Here is an 11,940-nt window from a genome sequence, read left to right as displayed (position 1 = left end):
GATATAGAGACCGAGAAGCAGCAAATAAAAATGAACAGAGTGAAAAATTGAGGATTTCTCCAACAACAAATCAGAAAAAAAAAAAAGTTATCAGGAAAGTGGTATTATAAAACGTCGCACACATGTAATGAGAAATAAGAGCAGATAGGGGATGGGAGAACCAACTGAAGATGGTTGAGGGATGGGGGGTAGTGCACTGCTCGATACGAATGGAAAAATACGTCTGTCCCCAGTGAGATGTCAGCAGCAATTAGAAATAAAAGAAGAATTCGACCAAACTCAACCAAATTCATCATCTAATAATATCAGGGCGAGATGGAAGCAAACCAAAAGACAAAATCGGACGAGCGGACAGGTCGCAAGAATTTCATCACTTGGGATCAGCACTTCAACATAACGGCAATATGCATTTAATTAAAAGGAGGGGGTAGGGAGGGGGAACGAAACGAGCAAAAAAACAAGAGCCTTTCAAAGAGCTAGCGTGATCTTTTTAGGATGACCCATGGCACACAATTTTCAATCAAACTTTCCTCTTTTTCATAGTGACAGCTCTAAATTCACTCGAAACCAGTCAGCTAAATTTCGTTTTGTTTTTAATTTTGTATATCTAGTCGCGTTTTCATGAATGTCGTATTGCTAGGTATATAGTGTGTTTTTGTTATCTTCTTTTAGACAGACTGGTTCCGAAGCACTCGGAACTTTTCCTTCCTACCGATTTTCAGTATCATTTTTCTACAGACGAAAAAGAAAGAAAAAATTTAAAAATCGCTCAACATAAAAAAAACTGCGGAAAGGATTACAAATGAGGCTTTACAGGAAAAAAAGGAAGATTCGAGGGAGAGAAATATGTCCGATTTTGTTCAGTCTGAATTTCGTAGTAATGGGGGAGTAGTAGGGGAAACAAGCACACAAATCATACAACCAGGTAGAATACTCGTGATACGAAGGTAAGGGTGAACGAGCAGGATGTTCACTGTAAGCACGCAGGCAAAGAAGAAGTCTCATTGTAAGTTTTTTTTAAGAGTTTGGAATCGATCTACGTTGTATAAGAGAAAGAAGAATGGGACAAGGGGGTACCAGTCGCGCTACTATTTGTACTCTCACAACAAAACGTTGATCTATGCGGGAAATCAAAATTTAAAAAGAAAACAAAGTTGCCGCAGAGAATTCGTGAAAGCTAGCTAGGATCCAGAAGAATCCCAAACGTCGAGTCCAACCGCGTGTGATAGACTTGAAAGAAAAACACAGCTGGTAGAGACTAAGCGGAGCGACGATATTGTTGGTTGAAGTAGTAATACTTTTTCTTGCGGAAGAGGAAGAGAAAACTGTCAGTGTGGCGGGTCGTAGTCAAATCAGAAGATATTAGGCGGAATAATTCAGACGCGATATGATATCGCGAGCGGCGGCAATCAATCCAGCATTTTCAGGCGATCCTTCCTGGATTATGGAGCGCAAATGGGCCATGTAGTTATCCACCGTTTGTGACGTCGGAGTCTCATTATAACCTTGAAAAAATGAAAAGAAACAAAAAATTATTGCCGTTGGTTAAAGCGCTGGCCTTCATCAGGAATCGTGAAGCGTTTAGTTACATATTTCGATCGGATTTACTTTTAAGGAAACCAAATTGTCAAAACCAACTCTGAATCTTGATTGAATGAACGAAGGCTACTGCAAACCCCCTTTTTTTTCTCAAGAAAAGCAAGAATGGTGTGCCAAGAAAAGGACAGATAAAAAAAGTTCAGCGAAAGTTGTCGAAATTCGTACCTTAGCGGCTACTCGATTGGAATCAGATATAGAAACAGGCTAGTATTTCCAGATTTGGTCCATTCTTAAATCTGAATAGATTCTGAAAGTTGGTTCACCTGGAAGGGGCAAATGGGCAAAACTGTTGGCCAGCACATCGCGCAGGCTGTCGAGGTGATGCTGTAGCGCGGCGCTGTGTCGTCGCTGCTGCTCTGTTTCCGCTTCCAGTCGACTGACGGCCGCTTGAAGAGTCTCGACGTGCTTCCGCAGGGCGCTATTCTGCTCCTCGTACTCGGCTGAAGCTTTCCGCAGCTGCCGCAGCTCTGTTTCTCGGACTAAGACGGGGCAGGACCATTACAGGGTTGTCAAGGGTTCAAAGGAATTTCTTTATGATTTGAATGGAATGGTAGTCCAGACAAATTTTTGGTGTCAACGGAAAAAATTCCGATTCTACTTGGCTTTGGCTCAATAGTTTTAAAATAACCAATGTGTCATAATCTTCGGCAACTTAAACAGCTAAAAATCTTACTTGAGCATGCAATTTTGTACTTTTTCATTACCCTAAGAAATCACTACCATCACAATGGCATAGTAAACCCAGCAATTTCTTTTATTCATTCCGTAAAAACTTTGGAATAAGCATAAAATCCCACACTTATTTTTATCACTGAATACACGCAATCTTAAAACATTTCCCCATGAGATATACTCAAATCCTTCAAAGTATACATTGGTGGTTAAAAAGTTATGGATCAAATCCTTTTCACAAAACAATTAAATTTCTTGCATTGAAGAAGGCCTGCACCCCAGTCGCTACACGAGAAAATGACACATCGGCAGCTTAGCTCGTTTAGCATCTACTATTGAATCATTTTGAAAAGCCACATCAAACATAACAGGGTTAGAAGGAAACGGTTTCAAGGTGATGGGTAAGAAGGAATAGCCAGACCCATGCATTGGTGCAATGCTCACTAGATTAAAAATAGGCCAAGATCCATCACACTGCCTACAACTGTAACTTTTCTTTTTTACACGCCTTGAGCGTAGTGTACGGCTAGAAGGCAGTGTGGTGGAGTCTTCTTAACTATAAGAGCCAAAAACTTGTCCTACACAATACATCTTAATTGAGATCCTTCTTTTGTTTTTTAAGAAAACCAGTTTTTATTAATCTATTTGTTTTTGAAACAAAAGGTCCTTAACAAATCAAATTCTAACTAAATGAACAAAATAAAAATAATGCATTTCCATTTCAAACTACACATAGAAATTTTTATTAAAATAATCGTACCTTTGTTGTGATCGAGAAATTCTTCCGTGAAGATGGGAATGTCGAACACACCGACTTGATTTCCTGACCCATCAGGACGGTGACCAGCGGCATTGTTACTTCTATCGCCATGCTGTTGATGTTGCCCTGGCTGCATATGTTGGACAATATGCAACTGGGGGTTGTAACTCTGGATTTGTTGAATGTATGGCTGAGCCTGGACTTGGCTGTGAGATGAATGTGCCGCCGGTTGTTGCTGTACATGACGTGTGTTTTTGATAAAAGTTAATGTACACAGATAGAAGGAAAAACCAATGTTACCTGTGACTGAGATTGATGAGTAGCTTGCATAGCTTGTCTTTGTTGTTGTTGCAAATGTAATTGTTGTTGAACATGTTGCTGTTGTTGCTGTTGAACATAGCTTTTGTAAGCTTCTGTCTGTTGATATTCTTGCAATTCTTTTTGATAGCGTTGACGGTCCTGTTCAGCAGCTTGCATATATTTTTGTTTTTCCTCAGCAGGTAGTTGAGTCCATTCTTGGGCCATTATTTTCATAATATCAGCAAAACCTGCACTTGGATTGGCAGCTCGTACTTGTTCTCTTCTTTCGTTTAGGAACCGTACATAACCTGCAAAATTAAAAATGTTTAAAATCAATGGAATGCCCTATAAGTAACTGAATAAAGTTGAAGTAAAATCAAAGATGCTTAGAAGCAAATATGTCTAATAGTTAAATTTAGAGTGAACAAGGACAAGAATATCTATACCATTAACAGGTTGACGAGGGGCTCCTGGACCAAGATCTTGATTCCTTTTCCTCTTTTTACTTGTTTTGCCTGCACCTCCTCCTCCTGCACTACGATTTTTAGTGGTTGGTTCTGGATTTGTGTGCTGCTGGTGCATATTGGTTGCATTAGACTGCTGGTGATGACCTTCCATTACTTATACCTGGAAATGTTTACAAATCATAAGTTTAGACCATTAACTTTTGAAACTTAAATATATAACACGACAAAACGCAAATTAGCAAGCTATCAGGGGGAGGTAAAAGACTTAATAGATTCAACCTAATCGATATGCGTCACTTTTGAACGCCATTAAACCGATGTTGTTGGTGGTCCTATTTACTGGTCAGTTGCACCTCCAAACCAAGATATTTAAGACTTAATATAACGTATAAAACCTGTTACCTCGAAGAGTAATGCATGTAGATCAGAAAAAGGCCGAGATTTCAGATAAATTGTCTAAATTCGGAGGGTAAAAATTCCGACCACGAAAGGCAACACGAGGCGAGGTCGAACAAGAAAAAGCCAAGCAAGCAAGCAGCGTATCACAGCGTATGCCTGGACTTCAGAACCCTCTTCTTACCGGGATGCGCCAAATGAAACGTTGATACATACATGCCTTCTAGCTAGGCTTCACTTTCCCGCCATTTCTGAACATTCTTTATTAAAAAAAATTGTCATTCGTTGAAATCTGCGATTTCTTTTTAATTACAAGTTTTCAATGAAATATGTGTTCGAATTATATTGTTAAGTAAAAAGTATAACCAGAAGAAGCATAAATTTGATTTTCTCCGCGTCAAAAATCACATGTACCTAGATGGAGTGTTTTCGATGTCGAAAACTCGAAATTACATTTGCTAATCGTGAATTTTTTAACGGAATATCATCGAATTAGAAATGTGCAGATAAAATTGCAGCTAGGAACAGAAATCATATTCTACAAATGTAATTGAAATCAATCTGCTCCCTAATTTATTTAATTAACAGATAGTCCACGCACATTTTGCTGGCAATTTTAAATAAGCAGCATTTTCGTAATTTTCGTTTGTATTCATTTACAGATTTGGTTACATAACCAACGTAAATATTGTCTTTTATACCATTGCTATTCAGAACTACGAGTAAAAAGAAAGCGAAGATTACCCAATGAAGAAATACATTTTGAAACACGACCTGTGTCATCATTTTATTTCGTAAGCTAAGCAAATAGCATGTAGACACAGCAATAACGCTGGTTATTATACTCATGGTGCAATACCTTATTACCTTGCGATTCTCACGAGCGGAACCGTCTAATATAGGTATTAGAATACAATCGTCAAGTTTGCCGGAATTCATAGACTACAGGCGAACGGCAAACCTTAGAGCTTAGACTTCAGAGGATCCGGCTTTATTTTTAAAAATAGAAATAAATTGTAGCTAGTCCTGATCTTCCCCCAACCAGGTATCTTTCCCCCAGGTCAAATTTGTTTCAAGACCCTTTGGGCCTTTGTTCTCCTTCACTAAACAAAAGACACCAGCCGTTCAATGCATTTTAGGTAGACTGACCGCTGCTTGAAATTTCCAATCACGTTCTTTCTCCAAGCTAACAAAAAAAAAAAACTTTACAATGGGCGTTGGACGAAGATGTCTTCATACTCGAGTTGTTGGAATAAATTATGACATATTTTGAAGGGGAATAATACATATAACAGTTCGTAACACTAGTTTAAGCCTCATGTACTATTTGCAGAAAACATCTTGATTCAATGGAGGGTTTCATTTTAATTTTAATTTCGAAGGAATTTAAAGGCCATAAAGGAAAAACAATTCTAGCGGAAACCCATGGGTGTTCTACTCAAAATCTTTGAATTTGTTTGTTTGAAAAAAAAATGAAAATAAACAAAACAACGCACTGATGGAGCCAGTTTTATTTTCAGCACTATCCCATACGGGCCGCATTTTGCCTATAACCTAGAAGAATAATAGGTTTACATTTTCATTAGTTTTAGTTTAGTTTTAACTTATAAAGGACTGTATCAGGATTCTACATCCGTTCCGTACATATCAAATTGTAGCTGGGTATTTAAAAAAAAATTTTTACATAATTTTTGCCATCTATTGGTTAAGAACCATAACACACAACGATACCATGACAAAAATTGACAAAAGCTCGTTATTCCAATTCCAGTAATAAAGAAGGACCATTAGTCCGTTACATTACTTAATCTAATCAGTTTGCAATGCCAAATCGATAAAAGCTCTTACTCGTTATCTTATCACTCCCATTCTTTTTCATTTTACGAATATTTATTCAAGTTAACCAATAAGATACCGAGAAAAAAGAATTACACATAACTTAAGTATTTTAGTATTGAAGCCAAAAACAATCCTTGAAATTGTTGTCACTGATTTACATTTTCTTGGTTTTCCTTCATCTATTGGCTTACTTCTTTTAAAAATACAATAATTTAACAAGATGGACGTTTCTTTCTAAAAACATAGAGCGCGTAGAACAAATCCAAACTTCCCACCAAACTGTGAAATGCAACGCTGTGAAAAAACTTTGACTCCACGAACAAGCAGGAGTAAGCAGCTGTTCTTATGCCTTAGGGCAAAACTCGCATATCCTTCATACACATAGTATGTAACGGACAATTTTTCATCGATTTTCTTCGAAATTTCAAAGTGGGTGTTTGAAATTAACATTTGAATTTTTGAGTTGTATTTATTACATTGTTTTGTAATGAATGAGAAAACTGCAACGAAATTTCATGGCACAAACACAAACAAAGTAGGAAATAGTAAGGTGCGTTTCACCACCTTAGTTTGGAGAAAGTAAAGATACAAGAAGAGCTTCGAAACCAGCTTAAAGCATACTTACCTGGCTCAGAGGCAACCATGATCACTAAGGTGGTTCCTCCAGGGCGAGGCCTTTCCATTGCACTACGGATGGGCTGACCCTTGCGATTAATCCAAATGTGATTAACTCGGGAGTACAATTTTTGGTAGTGGGGGACTGCGTTCGCGCCGTTCCCTGATAAATATAATAAAAGTAAAGATGGATGATGAAACTATAACTCCAGTAGGCACACCACTTCTCACTCATAATGAATGCAGATATGTTATATTAAGTTAAACAGCATGCGTCGTGTATGTTCAGTACATAAATAGTTAGCATTTGTGCCGTTTTTGTTACGATGTAACGACACCTTCAAATTTTCCCCATTTACCAAACTGATGAACCCTGGTTTAGTTGTAGAGAGAGGCTAACTAGTCTAAATGTAAAGGTGCTCTCTTGGATCTAAGAAACTGTTCTCTCTGTGTATTTTCTCTTCATGGTGATGGCACTGTCGAACTCGTGAAGGGCGTGGTCTTGGGTGTGGTCGGCAGTGAAAGTTATTGGGAGTCTGAGCTCGTTGAACATTGCAGTGCCAGCTCCTTAAGGCTGCGTTCAACCACAGCGTCGGCGTCGCCCGTTACCCCGTGCTCGTGACGAATACTATAATTCGTATTTATTGGTAGCTTAAATTATACGCATTGTGAATCGGAACATGATTGACATAAATATACAATTTTTTTTCGAATACTGGCGGCTGCATATGTTGAAATATATTGTTAACATTATGCTATCATCAGCGTACAAATAATTGAAGCAATCCTATTCACAAAAAGAAAAGGAGAATTAAAATTGAAAATTACTGACATTGTGACATTGATGAACTTGTGTGTATTTTAGAAGACGATCACCGGTAATGTGTAACGCATTCATTGTTGCAACCTATACGGACTAATCGAAGTGATTTTGACATCAAAACACAAATATTTAGATCATTATTTGGAAATGAAAATGCTTAATCAAATCCGATTGTGTAATTTAATCTACGATTTTCAATCACCAACCACTCGTGCAGTGGTTGGTAGTAGTCCATCAACGGTTGCGCATCAATTTTTGGATTTTCTTCGAGGGTAAGGACTTTGAGTGCCACATTCCAGGGATGACTACTACCCAACGACATCATCTCTCTGTACGTGATCGAAACAACAGAACACCGCCACTTTTTTAGTGATTGCAAGTTGTAATTGTTATAATTAATACCTGAGGCGGTTGCCGGCTTCGATCGATCCATAAATGTCGCATTGGTTGAGTGGCTTTCCAAAACGAGGTCCTTGACCACTGGCTTCACACAGAGCTTGGAAAATTTGCACTTGAAGGACGCTACTCAGAAAATACCTGGTCCATCGAGTGTTATTTTTCCCACGTGAAGAAGTGCAACATGTAAATAGTATTTTAACGCATTGCTAAATACTTTATGTGCCTAGATGTGTGAGCCTACCTTATGTAAGGGGTGTTACTAATTATGTGAAATTTGCTTGCGGGATCAAAATCTTTTTCGGAGCGCTCGATCGGAGGAACTATTCCTATTATTTGCAGAAACATAAATATATTTAACAGAATTTAACATGCGTGTTATAGATGAGATATTTTTAACGCGTCTACCTTGATATTTAAGTTTAAGATTCCACCAAGCTTGATTATATTGATTTGGTTTTATTTGACCTGCCATGACACCCCAACGCCATTTTTCCAAGGCTAAACTAAATGGTAATATTGGTATTTTCACTAAAGCTTGCCGCAGAAGATTGATAATATCTAGATCTAGAAAAGAAATTTAACGTTCAACATTGTAAACAAAAATATCAAAACATTTTCAAACATAATTAAATACCTTTGGGGTTAGTTTTGTTGCCTGTACTCACAAATCCAAGCCTATGACGATGCTTTGTCGCCATTGCTGCGTAAATAATAGTGTCCCCAATTGCTTCGTGGAAAGCAGAGCTAGCCCCAGACTAAACGTAAAGAAGATAATATCATTCTTGTTGCAGAATATGCTGCTTATGCTTTACGCCATGGGCCTAATAAATTAACTCACACGAAAGAGAAATGGCTGATGGCTATAAGTTAAAAAGTAATATAAATGGCCCATTTCATGATGAAGGGTGTAGAAATCATCTTCGTTAATTTTCCCGCACATCAAAAGTCTTTCAAAAAAGGAATAAAATAATTATGATTTTCATGTTTTAAAAATGCGTTGTTTTAAACGTATTAACACCTAACGTCTTCCTGAGAGTAGAAATCCGTGGCGGAACCGTGACAAACTGGTTTCCGACCATCATTAGGTCGAACAAACTGCGAGCGAGTCCAAAAAGTGGGCGGAAGTGGTTGAAAGCCTAACGATAGGAAAAAATCTTGCGCCACTTCCACCAGTTGGTTGAATGATGAATAGCGCCTGCGCAAAACTTGTGTGGCATCTTCCCCTCCCGAAAGCGCTGCGGTTGGTAGCAACTGTGGTAAAATCGGTTCCCAGTTTTGCGCCCACATATTTCCTTCAGTCAATATGATAAAAATTCAGAAAAAATTCAGAATTTTCTATTTTTACAGTGAATTTCTAGTAAATAAATAAAAAAACATACCTAAAACATGAGCGGGCAAAGGACGATCTGAATGAACCACTCCTGTTTTGTCGATGGCAGCCAAGCGACCTCTAACAAATGCATGCAGCTGAACGTATAAAGGTTGAATTGTTGCATATAGATCATCCACAATTTTTTCCAAGTTACTGATTCCCAGTTCATTCTTCCATGTTTCACTTGTATCGTGAAAACCTAAAATTTCCTCAATAGTTATTGGAGAAATCAAATAATAGTCGCGTTTACACCAACAACTGTACCTGCTGATTGGACCCCCAAGTTGTTGATTTCAATCATGCGACTAAATAATTGCTTAGATGGCGGCCCAACAGCATTTCGCCAACCGGACCAAGCTTCAAGTAAAGTGGAATAATCTCGGGTTTTGGCCATGACGTCTTTAATCTCACTTTCGCCAGTGTAATTGTAACCGGCCACGTTGACGACTGCTTCGGAATAGATTGCTTGCAATCGTGACGAAGTTTCTACCAACATTCTTTTCAAATTATCGTTTTAAAATTACTCGTATTAAGAATTATTATCAATAGAAAAGTTTACTGACTTAGTTTGTTCTTCATTTAATCGTGTTCCATGGCATAATCGAGCCATCATTCTCTGTTGTCTTCGACTTAATAGTCCTACAGCCCATCTCTTCCGTTCCTCACATAATTTGGCATTGAATTTCGATCGGGATCGCTCTTCTCTACTCAATTCTTTAACGGCTAATGTCGTTCTGTTGGTGTGAATTTGCCACGATAAAGTCGCATGCCTATTTGCCGCTTTCTCGAGCTTTTGGTTAACTTTTGATAACCATTTGTCAGCTGAATTACGATAATCTTCTACAATTTTAAAATATCGAATTTAAAAAATACATTGTTTCGCCTTTTTAATTTTATTAATAGTTACCGAGTTGTTGATTTTTTGGGGATGGTGACACCTGACAAGTGACTAAGAAAAGGAGCACTAAGTGGAACAGAGCTAATCGATGATCCATGCCCTTGCAACCGCTCCGGAGAGAGGAACCAGGCCGACTGTCGGCCACCGCTTCGGTGACACCCAAAACAACACCTTATCTGCGGCGGAGATTGAGCATTTCTAACAACATACTAAATAACTGAATAACAAAAAAACGCTGAAAATTTGTACGCATTAACGAGACTCATTGTCGAATTTTTGAAGAAAAAAAACTATTTTTTCATTTAACACGATAAAGAATGAACACATTTCTTAATTTTATCATGTATTTAAAAAAAAAATCAGTGGTGTTCGTTATTTTGTTCTTTAAAATGCTGGTAAAGCGTCTGCTTGAAACGCAAATTTTGAAAAGCTAAAGGTTGTAAAAAAGATTTTTAGCAACAAAAACGATAAAGGTCGCAATGAAAAGAAAAATAATGTAAATCTTTTAAAAAAATGAAATGAATAACGCAACAAATGGAAAACCAAAAAAAAAAAAAAGATTAATAATAACATGCAATAATGAATCCTGAAAAAAAGGAAAACGGAAAAATACTACCGGTACGATAAACCTGTGACTTAATTTTTTGGCAGTTTTTAGGGATTGAGATTTGTACAATCTATAGATGATAGTAGATATCTATACAGTAGATCTATAGATATATAACCATCGACGACTCAATTTGAATTTATTTTAGAGAGGAGACTGCGGTGTGATGGGTTCTAGGGATTTAATTCGATAGGTAAGCACTACCAAACAGTACAGCGCACAGCGGTATTTTTAAAACTATTTGTGTTAGTATAACCACGACTATCCTCGAATCCTCGGACCGCCTCAGACGAATCCATGAAAGGTTCTTGGCGTAGATAATTAAAAAAATACTTATTTTGGTACAGTGTGCATCACAGGACTGTCAGATCTGCCTTGCGTCTATAGTATCTGGTTACCATCACGGACCTGCTGCATCCGTACGGTTACGCTGCCAGCAGACAATTAGTCGCTGAAATAGCAATGGTTGGCCGTGGCATCAAAACTCGGAAGTAATCATTTGTAGCGCTGGGAAGACACGACTATAGGCAAAATCCTGGACATGTATTTGTAAAAATTAGTTTTATTACCAAATATGAATAATAAAAAAAATTACATTTTCTTTTTCTGTTAAATGAGATTAATTTGTTTACATAATAAATTTTTGCTCAAGAAATCGTGAAATCCCCCCATTTCAGTGAGTCATTGCAACTCTGCAATGAATATGTCCTACCCATTAACATAAAGCGGATCATAAAGGCTATGGAAGGATCAGGGAAGGATATCGAAGTTTAAAAGATTACGTTAATTCAACTCTATGCTAAGATCTAGTTGTACAGTATCTTTCACAATATTTTTATCCCTGAAGAATTCCTATCCTTCAGGTTCTATATTGCATTAACGCCCTCCAACTGAAAAACTCTGACACAACGCTTAAGCGCAGTGTACGAAAAGGAGAATTCCCTTCCCTGCTTTTTTTGAAGGGGGACAATGGGAGCTAAGAAAAAGAGGAATGAATTCACTAGTCTTTTTTGGGGGGTGGGGGTGGGGTGGCTGGGTTCAACTGTTCAAGGGGAGCTAAGAAAAAGGGGAATTCCCTCCCTTACAATACCATCTAGCGGGAAAGCAAGAAGCAGTTTCCTTCGGCAATTTTTAATAGTTTTCCTTATTGGGAAATATGAAGTAAATCAAGATAAAAACAAATAGAAGAATTT

At 37.8% G+C, this 11,940-nt stretch overlaps 2 protein-coding genes and 1 non-coding gene across 6 annotated transcripts; 1 reads left to right on the top strand and 2 right to left on the bottom strand.

Moving 5' to 3' along the window:
* Positions 1-278: 278 nt before the first annotated feature.
* Positions 279-4,373, bottom strand: LOC124321071 (high mobility group protein 20A-like). Of its 4 annotated transcripts, XR_006914123.1 has the most exons (7): positions 4,201-4,371; positions 3,778-3,958; positions 3,332-3,639; positions 3,032-3,266; positions 1,863-2,078; positions 1,299-1,505; positions 279-1,230 (listed from the first exon to the last, which is right to left on the bottom strand). XR_006914123.1 is itself a non-coding variant. In XM_046783977.1 (6 exons), the coding sequence occupies exons 2-6, from the start codon at positions 3,947-3,949 to the stop codon at positions 1,363-1,365; spliced, it is 1,074 nt and encodes a 357-aa protein (XP_046639933.1). In that variant the 5' UTR covers positions 3,950-3,958; positions 4,201-4,370; the 3' UTR covers positions 279-1,362. The 4 variants fall into 4 exon arrangements, 3 of the variants coding, with proteins under 3 accessions (XP_046639933.1, XP_046639934.1, XP_046639935.1); XM_046783977.1 differs by having other exon boundaries at positions 279-1,505; positions 4,201-4,370; XM_046783978.1 differs by lacking the exon at positions 279-1,230 and having other exon boundaries at positions 1,765-2,078.
* A 2,277-nt stretch (positions 4,374-6,650) lies between these two features.
* LOC124321945 lies at positions 6,651-6,814 on the top strand. Its single transcript, XR_006914307.1, has one exon. It is a non-coding gene; the product is annotated as a U1 spliceosomal RNA (small nuclear RNA).
* Positions 6,815-7,484: 670 nt separating this feature from the next.
* LOC124320727 (angiotensin-converting enzyme-like) lies at positions 7,485-10,299 on the bottom strand. The gene is made up of 11 exons (XM_046783595.1): positions 10,150-10,299; positions 9,806-10,082; positions 9,507-9,739; positions 9,250-9,441; positions 8,889-9,162; positions 8,709-8,817; positions 8,505-8,625; positions 8,276-8,434; positions 8,112-8,196; positions 7,874-8,008; positions 7,485-7,800 (listed from the first exon to the last, which is right to left on the bottom strand). Exons 1-11 carry the CDS (start codon positions 10,235-10,237, stop codon positions 7,629-7,631), a joined length of 1,845 nt encoding a protein of 614 aa, XP_046639551.1. The 5' UTR covers positions 10,238-10,299; the 3' UTR covers positions 7,485-7,628.
* Between the last annotated feature and the right edge of the window lie 1,641 nt (positions 10,300-11,940).

This window comes from Daphnia pulicaria, chromosome 1, assembly GCF_021234035.1.
Source record: "Daphnia pulicaria isolate SC F1-1A chromosome 1, SC_F0-13Bv2, whole genome shotgun sequence".
Classification (NCBI taxonomy): Eukaryota; Metazoa; Arthropoda; class Branchiopoda; order Diplostraca; family Daphniidae; genus Daphnia; species Daphnia pulicaria.
This window is presented reverse-complemented; position numbering and strand designations above follow the sequence as displayed.